At 37.4% G+C, this 14,485-nt stretch overlaps 2 protein-coding genes across 6 annotated transcripts in view; one reads left to right on the forward strand and one right to left on the reverse strand.

Annotated features, from left to right (window-relative positions):
- The window catches only part of LOC133650170 (nucleotide sugar transporter SLC35D2-like), an 18,915-nt gene extending 7,249 nt beyond the window's left edge, over positions 1-11,666 (forward strand). Inside the window, exons 4-12 of the mRNA XM_062047098.1 lie at positions 278-345; positions 1,014-1,085; positions 5,735-5,803; positions 5,916-6,018; positions 6,193-6,285; positions 8,635-8,702; positions 8,765-8,843; positions 8,904-8,986; positions 11,213-11,666. Of these exons, the coding sequence (XP_061903082.1) occupies positions 278-345; positions 1,014-1,085; positions 5,735-5,803; positions 5,916-6,018; positions 6,193-6,285; positions 8,635-8,702; positions 8,765-8,843; positions 8,904-8,986; positions 11,213-11,273 (696 nt within the window). The 3' untranslated portion in view covers positions 11,274-11,666. The remainder of the gene's footprint in view (positions 1-277; positions 346-1,013; positions 1,086-5,734; positions 5,804-5,915; positions 6,019-6,192; positions 6,286-8,634; positions 8,703-8,764; positions 8,844-8,903; positions 8,987-11,212) is intronic.
- Positions 11,544-14,485, reverse strand: part of mier1b (mesoderm induction early response 1b, transcriptional regulator) — a 48,338-nt gene continuing 45,396 nt past the window's right edge. For 2 of the 5 annotated variants that reach the window (XM_062047096.1, XM_062047095.1), the window contains exon 13: positions 11,564-12,471. In XM_062047096.1, coding sequence (XP_061903080.1) covers positions 12,149-12,471 — 323 coding nt within the window. In that variant the 3' untranslated portion in view covers positions 11,564-12,148. Of the gene's footprint in view, positions 12,472-14,485 lie in introns of all 5 variants that reach the window. The other 3 variants (XM_062047094.1, XM_062047097.1, XM_062047093.1) reach the window with 3 other exon arrangements.

Here is a 14,485-nt window from a genome sequence, read left to right on the forward strand (position 1 = left end):
TGATGGGAGTAAGACTAGTAATGTGGTAGTAATAAAAGTAATAATGGGAGTAAGACTAGTAATGTAGTAGTAATAATGGGAGTAAGACTAGTATGTAGTAGTAATAATGGGAGTAAGACTAGTAATGTAGTAGTAATAAAAGTAATAATGGGAGTAAGACTAGTAATGTAGTAGTAAAAAAAGTAATAATGGGAGTAAGACTAGTAATGTAGTAGTAATAATGGGAGTAAGACTAGTAATGTAGTAGTAATAAAAGAGTGTTTATTTGTCCGTGCAGGTGTTTCCACTGCCACTGCTCCATGTGGGCAATCAGATGTCTGGACTGTTGGGGACACAACGTCTCAAGTAACCTCATCATCATCATCATCATCATCATGTCCACACACACTCTAAACCTCACAGCTGCTAAGTAATAGAAGAATAAAGTAACTACATCATCATCATGTCCACACACACTCTAAACCTCACAGCTGCTAAGTAATAGAAGAATAAAGTAACTACATCATCATCATGTCCACACACACTCTAAACCTCACAGCTGCTAAGTAATAGAAGAATAAAGTAACTACATCATCATCATGGCCACACACACTCTAAACCTCACAGCTGCTAAGTAATAATAGAAGAATAAAGTAACTACATCATCATCATGTCCACACACACTCTAAACCTCACAGCTGCTAAGTAATAATAGAAGAATAAAGTAACTACATCATCATCATGTCCACACACACTCTAAACCTCACAGCTGCTAAGTAATAGAAGAATAAAGTAACTACATCATCATCATGTCCACACACACTCTAAACCTCACAGCTGCTAAGTAATAATAGAAGAATAAAGGTGTGCTGCAGGTGGTAATGCTCACTCACACACATTTGTCAACAATACTGGAGGGCTTTTCTGTGTGTATAGTCAAACTTTCACATCTTTCACTCATCAACTGTTTACTGTGTGTGTGTGTGTGTGTGTGTGTGTGTGTGTGTGTGTGTGTGTGTGTGTGTGTGTGTCAGCTTACCTATGTTCACAGTCCTACGGAGGTTCAGCATCTTGTTCACCATGGTGTGTGAAGTCATCTTGCTCAGGTAAGTACACTCACTAGTGGTAATCATACTGATGATGATGGAGTAATAATAATAATGAAGTAATACTGAAATTGAGTAATAATAATTAATACTGAAATTGAGTAATAGAATAATACTAATGGTATAATAAGGAAGTAATAATACTGATGATGATGATGATGATAATAATAATGGAATAAAATACTGATAATTGAGTAATAGAGTAATAATAATGGTATAATAATGAAGTAATAATACTGATGATGATGATGATAATAATGGAGTAAAATACTGATAATAATAGAATAATACTAATGGAATAAAAATCATGGAGTAATACTACAAATACTGGAGTAATAATGAAGGTGCAATCATACTAATAATGCAGTAATAATTGACTAACGGCGTAAAAATACTGATATTAATGGAGTAATAATATTATAGCAATAATGGAGTTATACTACAAATACTGGAAAATGTATAATAGTGTAACACTAACAATGGAGTAATAATACTAATGGAGTAATACTGGAATAATAATAGCATAATACTATTAATGGAGTTATAAAAATACCAATAATGGAGTAACAATACAAATAACAAAGTCGTAATAAGAATAGAGTAATAACAATTTAGTAACGATTTAAATGGACTAATAACAATGGAGTAATAATTTAATAATAATGGAGTAATAATACTAATGAAGTAATACTGGAATAATAATGGCATAAAACTATTAATGGAGTTATAATAATACCAATAATGGAGTAATAATACTAATAATGAAGTTGTAATAAGAATAGAGTAGTAACAATTGAGTGATAATTAAAATGGACGAATAATAATAATGGAGTAATAATACTAATGGAATAATAGAAATTATGTCGTAATAATAATGGAGTAATAATACTAATAAAGGGGTAACAATAATGGAGTAGTAATAATACTGATGCTGATAATGGCGTAATGCTAATGAAGTAATACTGATAATAATAAAGTACAAATACTGATAATAATGGAGTAACGGGATACTACTAATGGAGTAGTAGTAATCATACTAATGGAGTAGTAATAACTGATTATAATAATGGAGTAATAATACTGATGACAATAATCAAGGAATAATACTGATGATAATAATGGAGTAGTAATACTGATGATTATAATGGAGTAATAATACTGATAACAATAATCAAGGAATAATACTGATGACAATGAAGCAATAATACTGATAACAATAATAGAGTAATATTACTGATGATAATAATGGAGTAATAATACTGATGATAATAATGAAGTAATAATACTGATGATGATAATGGAGTAATACTGATGATGATAATGGAGTAATATTACTGATGACTCATCAGTAATAATACTGATGAGTCATCAGTATTATTACTCCATTATTATCATCAGTATTATTCCTTGATTATTGTCATCAGTTTTATTACCCCATTATTATTATTATCATCAGTAGTATTACTCCATTATCAGCAGTATTATTACTCCATTATTATCATCATCATCAAGGAATAATACTGATATAATAATGGAGTAATAATACTGATGATTATAATAATGGAGTAATAATACTGATGATAATAATGGAGTAATAATACTGATGATGATGATAATAATGGAGTAATAATACTGATGATAATAATAATAATAATGGGGTAATAAAACTGATGATAATAACGAAGTAATAATACTGATGATGATAATGGAGTAATAATACTGATGATAATAATGGAGTAATAACACTGGTGATGATAATGGAGTAATAATACTGGTGATAATGGAGTTGTACTACTGATGACAATAATCAAGGAATAATACTGATGATAATAATGGAGTAATAATACTGATGATAATAATGGAGTAATAATACTGATGATGATAATAATGGAGTAATAATACTGCTGATAATAATGGAGTAAAAATAAATGAATGATAATACTGATGATAATAATAATAATGGGGTAATAAAACTGATGATAATAATGAAGTAATAATACTGATGATGATAATGGAGTAATACTGATGATAATAATGGAGTAATACTGATGACAATAATCAAGGAACAATACTGATATAATAATGGAGTAATAATACTGATGATAATAATGGAGTAATAATACTGATGATGATGATAATGGAGTAATACTGATGATGACGACGATGGAGTAATAATACTGATGACAATAATGAAGTAATAATACTGATGATAATGGAGTAATAATACCGATGACAATAATGAAGTAATAACGATAATGATAATAATGGAGTAGTAATACTAATGATAATAATGAAGTCTTAATACTGATAAAAAATAATCAAGGACTAATACTGATGATAATAAAGGAGTAATAATAATGATGATAATAATGGAGTAATAATACTGATGACAATAATTAAGTTATGATACTGATGATAATAATTGAGTAATAATACTGATGATAAGAATGGAGTAATAATACTGATAACAATGATCAAGGAATAATACTGATGATAATGAAGGAGTAATAATACTGATAATAATGGAGTAATACTGATGACAATAATCAAGGAATAATACTGATGATGATAATGGAGTAATAATACTGATAACAATAATCAAGGAATAATACTGAGTTTAATAATGGAGTAATAATACTGATGATAATAATGGAGTAATAATACTGATAACAATAATCAAGTAATAATACAGATGATAACAATGAAGTAATAATACTGGTGATAATAATGGAGTAATACTACTGATGACAATAATCAAGGAATAATAATGATGATAATAATGGAGTAATAATACTGATAACAATAATCAAGGAATACTGATGATAATTGAGTAATAATACTGATAACAATCAAGGAATAATACTGATACAATAATGGAGTAATAATATTGAAGTAATAACACTGATGATGATAATAGTACAAATACTGATAATAATGGAGTGACAGAATGATACTAATGAAGTAATAGTAATCATACTACAAATACTGAAGTAATAATAATGGCATAATACTACTACTAATGGAGTAATAATACTAATATAGTAATAACATCAACACGATAATGCCAATGGAGTAATAATCGTTCTAATGGAGTAACAATAATACTACTAATGGAGGAATAATACTAATGTAGTAATAATATCAACATGCTAATGGAGTAATAATAGTTCTAATGGAGTAACAATAATAGTACTAATGGAGGAATAATATTTGATAATAATAATGCTTATACTAATGGAATAATAATGTTAATACCAATTGAGTATTAGTAATAATAAAAGTAATGGAGTAACAATAGCAGTAATACTAATAGAGTAATAATATTAATACTAATGGTGTAATGATAATACTAATGGAGTAATAATGCTAGTACTAATGGAGTAATAATAATGCTAATACTAAAGGAGTAATAATGCTGAGTCATCAGAAGGTTAAATCTCCATCAGGAAGTGGTACTCGCGGTGCTCCAATAATGGAGTAATACCAAAGTAGTAATAATAATGAGCAATGCTAGTACTAATGAGTAATATAAGCAAAGTTATAATGGAGCAATGGTAGTAATAATGGAGTAACAACTGTAGGTGTCATCTCCGAAAGGAAGTGGTACTCACAGTGCATCAATAATGGAGTAATAATATCAAAGTAACAATAATAATAATAATGCAGTAATGCTAGTACTAATGGAGTAATAATGCTGAGTCATCAGATGGTGTCATCTCCAACAGGAAGTGGTACTCACGGTGCATCAATAATGGAGTAATAATATCAAAGTAATAATAATAATGCAGTAATGCTAGTACTAATGGAGTAATAATGCTGAGTCATCAGATGGTGTCATCTCCAACAGGAAGTGGTACTCACGGTGCATCAATAATGGAGTAATAATATCAAAGTAATGATTATAATAATGGAGTAGTGCTGGTACTAATGGAGTAATAATGCTGAGTCATCAGAAGGTGTCATCTCCAACAGGAAGTGGTACTCACGGTGCATCAATAATGGAGTAATAATATCAAAGTAATAATTATAATAATGGAGTAGTGTTAGTACTAATGGAGTAATGATACCAAAGTAATAATGGAGTAATACTGGTACCAATGGAGTAATGATATCAAAGTAATAATAATGGAGTGATACTAGTACCAATGAAGTAATACTATCAAAGTAATGATGGAGTAATACTAGTACTAATGGAGTAATGATATCAAAGTAATAATGGAGTAATAATAGTACCAATGGAGTAATGATATCAAAGCAACAATGGAGCAATACCAGTACCAATGGAGTAATGATATCAAAGTAATAATGGAGCAATACTAGTACTAATGGAGTAATGATATCAAAGTAATGATGGAGTAATACTAGTACTAATGGAGCAATAATACCAAAGTAATAATGGAGTAATACCAGTACCAATGGAGTAATGATATCAAAGCAATAATGGAGTAATACTAGTACTAATGGAGTAATAATAATAATAATACTAATGACTAATACTAGTACTAATGGAGTAATAATAATAATACTAATGACTAATACTAGTACTAATGGAGTAATACTATCTAAGTAATAATAATAACAATGTAGTAATAATAATACTACTTATGGAGTAATAATGCTGAGTCATCAGGTTGTGTCACCTCCAACAGGAAGTGGTACTCACGGAGCATCCAAGTCAGCGTGGTGACCATGTTGCTGGGAGCTGGGATTGCTGCCAGGTGAGTCAACCTGTCTGTGATTACATCATCATGTCCGCCACTCACCTGGTGTGTGTGTGTGTGTCTGTGTGTGTGTGTGTGTGTGTGTGTGTGTGTGTGTGTGTGTGTGCAGCACCGACCTCACCTTTGACACACCAGGATACACCTTCATCATGATCAACAACCTGCTGACTGCAGCCACTGGTGTTTATGTCAAGAAGAAACTCAACTCACAGGTGAGCACACCTGCACTAGTCACTCAACTACCTGCTGACTATGTCAAGAAGGAAGTGAACACACAGGTGAGCACACCTGCACTAGTCACTCAACTACCTGCTGACTATGTCAAGAAGGAAGTGAACACACAGGTGAGCACACCTGCACTAGTCACTCCTCTGTTGCTCTCCCAGGACTTGAACACCTTTGGACTGCTGTACTACAACGCTGTCATCATGGTCCCGCCCACACTGGTCTACACCTGGTACACAGGAGACCTGGCCAAGGTTGGTGCTCTTGTCACACCACAGTGACCCTCCAACTCTGGCTCCATCTGGTGGTACACCTAAGAATCACTTCATCACACAGTGTTACTGTTCAAACTAAATAACTGCTAATAATGCTTCATTGTGGAGTCCGTGTGCTAATAATGCCTCATTGTGGAGTCCATGTGCTAATAATGCTTCATTGTGGAGTCCATGTGCTAATAATGCCTCATTGTGGAGTCCATGTGCTAATAATGCCTCATTGTGGAGTCCATGTGCTAATAATGCTTCATTGTGGAGTCCATGTGCTAATAATGCTTCATTGTGGAGTCCATGTGCTAATAATGCCTCATTGTGGAGTCCATGTGCTAATAATGCTTCATTGTGGAGTCCATGTGCTAATAATGCTTCATTGTGGAGTCCATGTGCTAACAATGCCTCATTGTGGAGTCCATGTGCTAATAATGCTTCATTGTGGAGTCCATGTGCTAATAATGCTTCATTGTGGAGTCCATGTGCTAATAATGCTTCATTGTGGAGTCCATGTGCTAATAATGCCTCATTGTGGAGTCCATGTGCTAATAATGCCTCATTGTGGAGTCCATGTGCTAATAATGCTTCATTGTGGAGTCCATGTGCTAATAATGCCTCATTGTGGAGTCCATGTGCTAATAATGCTTCATTGTGGAGTCCATGTGCTAATAATGCTTCATGGTGGAGTCCATGTGCTAATAATGCTTCATAGTGGAGTCAATGTGCTAATAATGCTTCATTGTGGAGTCCATATGCTAATAATGCTTCATTGTGGAGTCCATGTGCTAATAATGCCTCATTGTGGAGTCCATGTGCTAATAATGCCTCATTGTGGAGTCCATGTGCTAATAATGCTTCATTGTGGAGTCCATATGCTAATAATGCTTCATTGTGGAGTCCATGTACTAATAATGCTTCATTGTGGAGTCCATGTGCTAATAATGCCTCATTGTGGAGTCCATGTGCTAATAATGCTTCATTGTGGAGTCCATGTGCTAATAAGGCTTCATTGTGGAGTCCATGTGCTAATAATGCTTCATTGTGGAGTCCATGTGCTAATAATGCCTCATTGTGGAGTCCATGTGCTAATAATGCTTCATTGTGGAGTCCATGTGCTAATAATGCTTCATTGTGGAGTCCATGTGCTAGTAATGCTTCATTGTGGAGTCCATGTGCTAATAATGCTTCATTGTGGAGTCCATGTGCTAATAATGCTTCATTGTGGGGTCAATGTGCTAATAATGCTTCATTGTGGGGTCAATGTGCTAATAATGCTTCATATTGGAGTCCATGTGCTAATAATGCTTCATTGTGGAGTCCATGTGCTAATAATGCCTCATTGTGGAGTCCATGTGCTAATAATGCTTCATTGTGGAGTCCATGTGCTAATAATGCTTCATTGTGGAGTCCATGTGCTAATAATGCCTCATTGTGGAGTCCATGTGCTAATAATGCTTCATTGTGGAGTCCATGTGCTAATAATGCTTCATTGTGGGGTCAATGTGCTAATAATGCTTCATTGTGGAGTCAATGTGCTAATAATGCTTCATTGTGGAGTCCATGTGCTAATAATGCTTCATTGTGGAGTCCATGTGCTAATAATGCTTCATTGTGGAGTCCATGTGCTAATAATGCCTCATTGTGGAGTCCATGTGCTAATAATGCTTCATTGTGGAGTCCATGTGCTAATAATGCTTCATTGTGGAGTCCATGTGCTAATAATGCTTCATTGAGGAGTCCATGTGCTAATAATGCCTCATTGTGGAGTCCATGTGCTAATAATGCTTCATTGTGGAGTCCATGTGCTAATAATGCTTCATTGTGGAGTCCATGTGCTAATAATGCTTCATTGTGGGGTCAATGTGCTAATAATGCTTCATTGTGGAGTCAATGTGCTAATAATGCTTCATTGTGGAGTCCATGTGCTAATAATGCTTCATTGTGGAGTCCATGTGCTAATAATGCTTCATTGTGGAGTCCATGTGCTAATAATGCTTCATTGTGGAGTCCATGTGCTAATAATGCTTCATTGTGGAGTCCATGTGCTAATAATGCTTCATTGTGGAGTCCATGTGCTAATAATGCTTCATTGTGGAGTCCATGTGCTAATAATGCTTCATTGTGGAGTCCATGTGCTAATAATGCTTCATTGTGGAGTCCATGTGCTAATAATGCCTCATTGTGGAGTCCATGTGCTAATAATGCTTCATTGTGGAGTCCATGTGCTAATAATGCTTCATTGTGGAGTCCATGTGCTAATAATGCTTCATTGTGGAGTCCATGTGCTAATAATGCTTCATTGTGGAGTCCATGTGCTAATAAAACTGGTGTGTTCAGGGTCTGGACTTCCCAGGATGGTCTGACTGGATGTTTGCTACACAGTTTTTCCTCTCGTGTGTCATGGGGTAAGTCCGGGTGTCCTCCATCTTGTCCTCACCTTCAGCAACCAACAGTCTGGTGTGTCCAGGTTTGTGTTGATGCTGTCTGTGATGACGTGCACGCACCACAACTCTGCTCTCACCACCTCCATCGTGGGCTGCGTCAAGGTGAGGTGTTGACTCCGCCCCCTCAAGTCCTGCCACTGACCGCCGGTACACCTGTTGCAGAATGTTCTGGTCACCTACGTGGGGATGGTCCTGGGTGGGGACTACATCTTCTCCTGGACTAACTTCCTTGGTTTGAACGTGAGGTAAGACACAATGTCTCACATTCACGTCCTCACAGACAACTACTCAAGTCAGCTAATGAACTTTCACTTGATCACAACACACCACACTCATTACGTCATGAACTAACACTCATTACGTCATCAACTAACACTCATTACGTCATGAACTAACACTCATTACGTCATCAACTAACACTCATTACGTCATGAACTAACACTCATTACGTCATGAACTAACACTCATTACGTCATGAACTAACACTCATTACGTCATGAACTAACACTCATTACATCATGAACTAACACTCATTACATCATGAACTAACACTCATTACATCATGAACTAACACTCATTACATCATGAACTAACACTCATTACATCATGAACTAACACTCATTACATCATGAACTAACACTCATTACATCATGAACTAACACTCATTACGTCATGAACTAACACTCATTACGTCATGAACTAACACTCATTGCGTCATGAACTAACACTCATTGCGTCATGAACTAACACTCATTGCGTCATGAACTAACACTCATTGCGTCATGAACTAACACTCATTGCGTCATGAACTAACACTCATTGCGTCATGAACTAACACTCATTGCGTCATGAACTAACACTCATTACGTCATGAACTAACACTCATTACGTCATGAACTAACACTCATTACGTCATGAACTAACACTCATTACATCATGAACTAACACTCATTACATCATGAACTAACACTCATTACATCATGAACTAACACTCATTACGTCATGAACTAACACTCATTGCGTCATGAACTAACACTCATTACGTCATGAACTAACACTCATTGCGTCATGAACTAACACTCATTACGTCATGAACTAACACTCATTACGTCATGAACTAACACTCATTACGTCATGAACTAACACTCATTACGTCATGAACTAACACTCATTACGTCATGAACTAACACTCATTACGTCATGAACTAACACTCATTACGTCATGAACTAACACTCATTACGTCATGAACTAACACTCATTACATCATGAACTAACACTCATTACATCATGAACTAACACTCATTTAATGACGTCATGGTTTAATGACGATGGTAGTTTAATAATGACATCATAGTTTAATGACGATGGTAGTTTAATAATGACATAATAGTTTAATGACATTTAATGACGATGGTAGTTTAATAATGACATAATAGTTTAATGAGTTTAATAATGACATCATAGTTTGATAACGGTAATATAATGACGTTATAGTTTAATGACGATGGTAGTTTAATAATGACAGTTTAATACGGGTGGTAGTTTAATGACATCATAGTTTAATGACGTCATAGTTTAATAATCGTTTAATGACAACAGTTTAATAACGACGGTAGTTTAATAATGATGTCATAGTTTAATACCGGTGGTATTTTAATGACAACGTCATCGTTTAATGGTGGTAGTTTAATTATGTCATAGTTCATTTACAGGTTTAATAACGGTAGTTTAATAATGACAGTTTAATGATAGTAGTTTAACGACGATGGTAGTTTAAAAATGACGTCATAGTTTAATGACAGTTCAATACCGGTGGTAGTTTAATAATGACATCATAGTTTAATGCCTACGTCATAGTTTAACGGTAGTTTGATAGAGACGTCACAGTTTAATGACGTCATAGTTTAATGACGTCAGTTTAATGGTCGTTTAATTGTCATAGTGTCATGACAACAGCTTAATGACGACGGTAGTTTAATAATGACGTCATAGTTTAATGGTCGTTTAATAATGATGTCAGTGTAATGACAACAGCTTAATAACGACGGTAGTTTAATAATGACGTCATAGTTTAATGATGATGGTAGTTTAATGACATCATAGTTTAATACCGGTGGTAGTTAAATAATGACATCAGTTTAATGACAATGTCATAGTTTAATAATGATGTCATAGTTTAATGACGAGTTTAATAACGTCATAGTTTAATAATGGTAGTTTAATATTGACAGTTTAAGGACTACCGTCATTGTCTATTTATCGGTGTTTACGATAAAGAAGCATGAACTGTCAAATATGTTGCGTGATTAATCTGTGTGATTAATCACAAGTTAATTTGACAACTTTACTCACCTTTTTGATCCCTAATGTCCACTAAAGGAAAGAGTGAAGATAAACTTCTAACTAGTAATACTTTGCTCCTTACAAAGTGTGAAACTGCACTCATGACATTTTTCCTGTGTGTGTGCAGCATCGCAGGAAGTCTGTTGTATTCTCACCTCACCTTCACACAGCAAAGTAAGAACACTTGATGATGATGAACATGTGCTTGAGTACATTTGATGATGATGATGAACATGTGCTTGAGTACATTTGATGGTGATGATGTGCTTGAGTACATTTGATGGTGATGAACATGTGCTTGAGTACATTTGATGGTGATGATGAACATGTGCTTGAGTACATTTGATGAGGAACATGTGCTTGAGTACACTTGAGGATGAGGAACATGTGCTACATTTGATGATGAGGAACATGTGCTTGAGTACATTTGATGATGATGAACATGTGCTTGAGTACATTTGCTGATGATGAACATGTGCTTGAGTACACTTGCTGATGATGAACATGTGCTGACTTGCAACAGAAAAGGTGTGAAGCAAAAGTCCATCTTGTTTGTCTGGAAAGATTAAAATGACTTTTGAACTCTGAGTCTTTTATTGAGGTGTCATGTACATCACACTGGCTTTGAAGAATCACAACTAAACATTCTGGCTGGAGGGCTCCAAAGAAAAGGCAAAACCATGGAACGGTTTCCTTTTCAAAGACGACGTCCTCGGAGAAGAAAAATAGATCCTTTGTGGAAGGTAAGAAAGTTTTACAAACATTCAGTCTGGTGTAGGAAGCAGGAAGTGAGGATGCAGAAAGTTGGGCGATACGGTGACGACATCACTGATGTCAGCTGCTGCTCCTCAAACAAACCTGACTTAGTTCATTCCACCTTCAAAGTGCGAGTGTGTGTGTGTGTGTGTGTGTGTGTACAACAGCCGTCCTTTAAAAGTCCTGTGGTACTTTTGGTTAAAAATATAAATATCTGGAGTAGAAAAATAAGTGGCTACAAAGGCGGGCTCAGAACCTTCTGGTCCTCCCAGTCTGCTTGGTTTCCAATTAGGGTGAAATCCAGCCTTCAGTTCTGGTGTGTTCTGGAAGGTTCCACTTGGAACAAAGGCTCCGCCTCCATCTTCAACCTCTTAGCCGGCCTGTCGTGGTCCACGTCTCTGAGGTCCACCACTCGGTGGTCCGTGTCTCTGTGGTCCAGGTCTGTGTAGTCCAAGTCTTTGTGATCCACAGGCGGTTCTGGAGAAGCGTGGTGCTCGCAGCCGTTGGAGGTGTGGTCTGAGGTGGGGGGCGGGGCGTCACCCGACGGTCCATTAGACTGTGGAGGTTCAGGTCTAACTTGGTGGGCCGGGACCAGATGTAGACCATCTCCCACGTGGCCACAACTCAGACCTGGAGAGGAAGGAAGGACAAGAACCTTTAAAAACCACAGATATATGCACTTTATTCTTATTCAACTGTATCATCATCACTATTAAACTACCCTCATTCTACTACTGTCATTAAACTACCATAATTAAATTATCGCTATTAAAACTACGTCATTAAACTATCGTTAGACTACTGTCATTAAACTATGTCGTTATTTAACTACATCATCATTAAACTATCATTACTGAGCAATGAGTAGTATTTATTGGTGAGCAATATGTAGTATGTATATATATATACACATATATGTATATATATATAATGTATATACATATGTATTATGTATATATATGTATATATACATTATACATATGTATATACATTATATATATATATACATATATATGTGTATATATACATTATATATGTCTATGCACATTTACATATATACACACTCATCCATCCATCTTCCTCCGCTATTCCGAGGTCGGGTCGCGGGGGCAGCAGCCTAAGCAGGGAAGCCCAGACTTCCCTCTCCCCAGCCACTTCGTCCAGCTCTTCCCGGGGGATCCCGAGGCGTTCCCAGGCCAACCGGGAGACATAGTCTTCCCAACGTGTCCTGGGTCTTCCCCGTGGCCTCTTACCGGTCGGACGTGCCCTAAACACCTCCCTAGGGAGGCGTTCGGGTGGCATCCTGACCAGATGCCCGAACCACCTCATCTGACTCCTCTCCATGTGGAGGAGCAGTGGCTTTACTTTGAGCTCCTCCCGGATGACAGAGCTTCTCACCCTATCTCTAAGAGAGAGACCCGCCACCTGGCGGAGGAAACTCATTTCGGCCGCTTGTACCCGTGATCTTGTCCTTTCGGTCATAACCCAAAGCTCATGACCATAGGTGAGGATGGGAACGTAGATCGACTGGTAAATTGAGAGCTTTGCCTTGCGGCTCAGCTCCTTCTTTACCACAACAGACCGATACAGCGTCCGCATTACTGAAGACGCCGCACCGATCCGCCTGTCGATCTCACGATCCACTCTTCCCTCACTCATGAACAAGACTCCGAGGTACTTGAACTCCTCCACTTGGGGCAAGATCTCCTCCCCAACCCGGAGATGGCACTCCACCCTTTTCCGGGCGAGAACCATGGACTCGGACTTGGAGGTGCTGATTCTCATCCCAGTCGCTTCACACTCAGCTGTGAACCGATCCAGTGAGAGCTGAAGATCCTGGCCAGATGAAGCCATCAGTACCACATCATCTGCAAAAAGCAGAGACCTAATCCTGCAGCCACTAAACCGGATCCCCTCAATGCCTTGACTGGGCCTAGAAATTCTGTCCATAAAAGTTATGAACAGAATGGGTGACAAAGGGCAGCCTTGGCGGAGTCCAACCCTCACTGGAAACGTGTCCGACTTACTGCCGGCAATGCGGACCAAGCTCTGGCACTGATCATACAGGGAGCGGACCGCCACAATCAGACAGTCCGATACCCCATACTCTCTGAGCACTCCCCACAGGACTTCCCGAGGGACACGGTCGAATGCCTTCTCCAAGTCCACAAAACACATGTAGACTGGTTGGGCAAACTCCCATGCACCCTCAAGGACCCTGCCGAGAGTATAGAGCTGGTCCACAGTTCCACGACCAGGACGAAAACCACACTGTTCCTCCTGAATCCGAGGTTCGACTATCCGGCGTAGCCTCCTCTCCAGCACACCTGAATAGACCTTACCGGGAAGGCTGAGGAGTGTGATCCCACGATAGTTAGAACACACCCTCCGGTTACCCTTCTTAAAGAGAGGAACCACCACCCCGGTCTGCCAATCCAGAGGTACTGCCCCCGATGTCCACGCGATGCTGCAGAGTCTTGTCAACCAAGACAGCCCCACAGCATCCAGAGCCTTAAGGAACTCCGGGCGTATCTCATCCACCCCCGGGGCCTTGCCACCGAGGAGCTTTTTAACTACCTCAGCAACCTCAGCCCCAGAAATAGGAGAGCCCACCACAGATTCCCCACGCACTGCTTCCTCATAG

Source organism: Entelurus aequoreus, linkage group LG05 (assembly GCF_033978785.1).
Source record: "Entelurus aequoreus isolate RoL-2023_Sb linkage group LG05, RoL_Eaeq_v1.1, whole genome shotgun sequence".
NCBI classification, from domain to species: Eukaryota; Metazoa; Chordata; class Actinopteri; order Syngnathiformes; family Syngnathidae; genus Entelurus; species Entelurus aequoreus.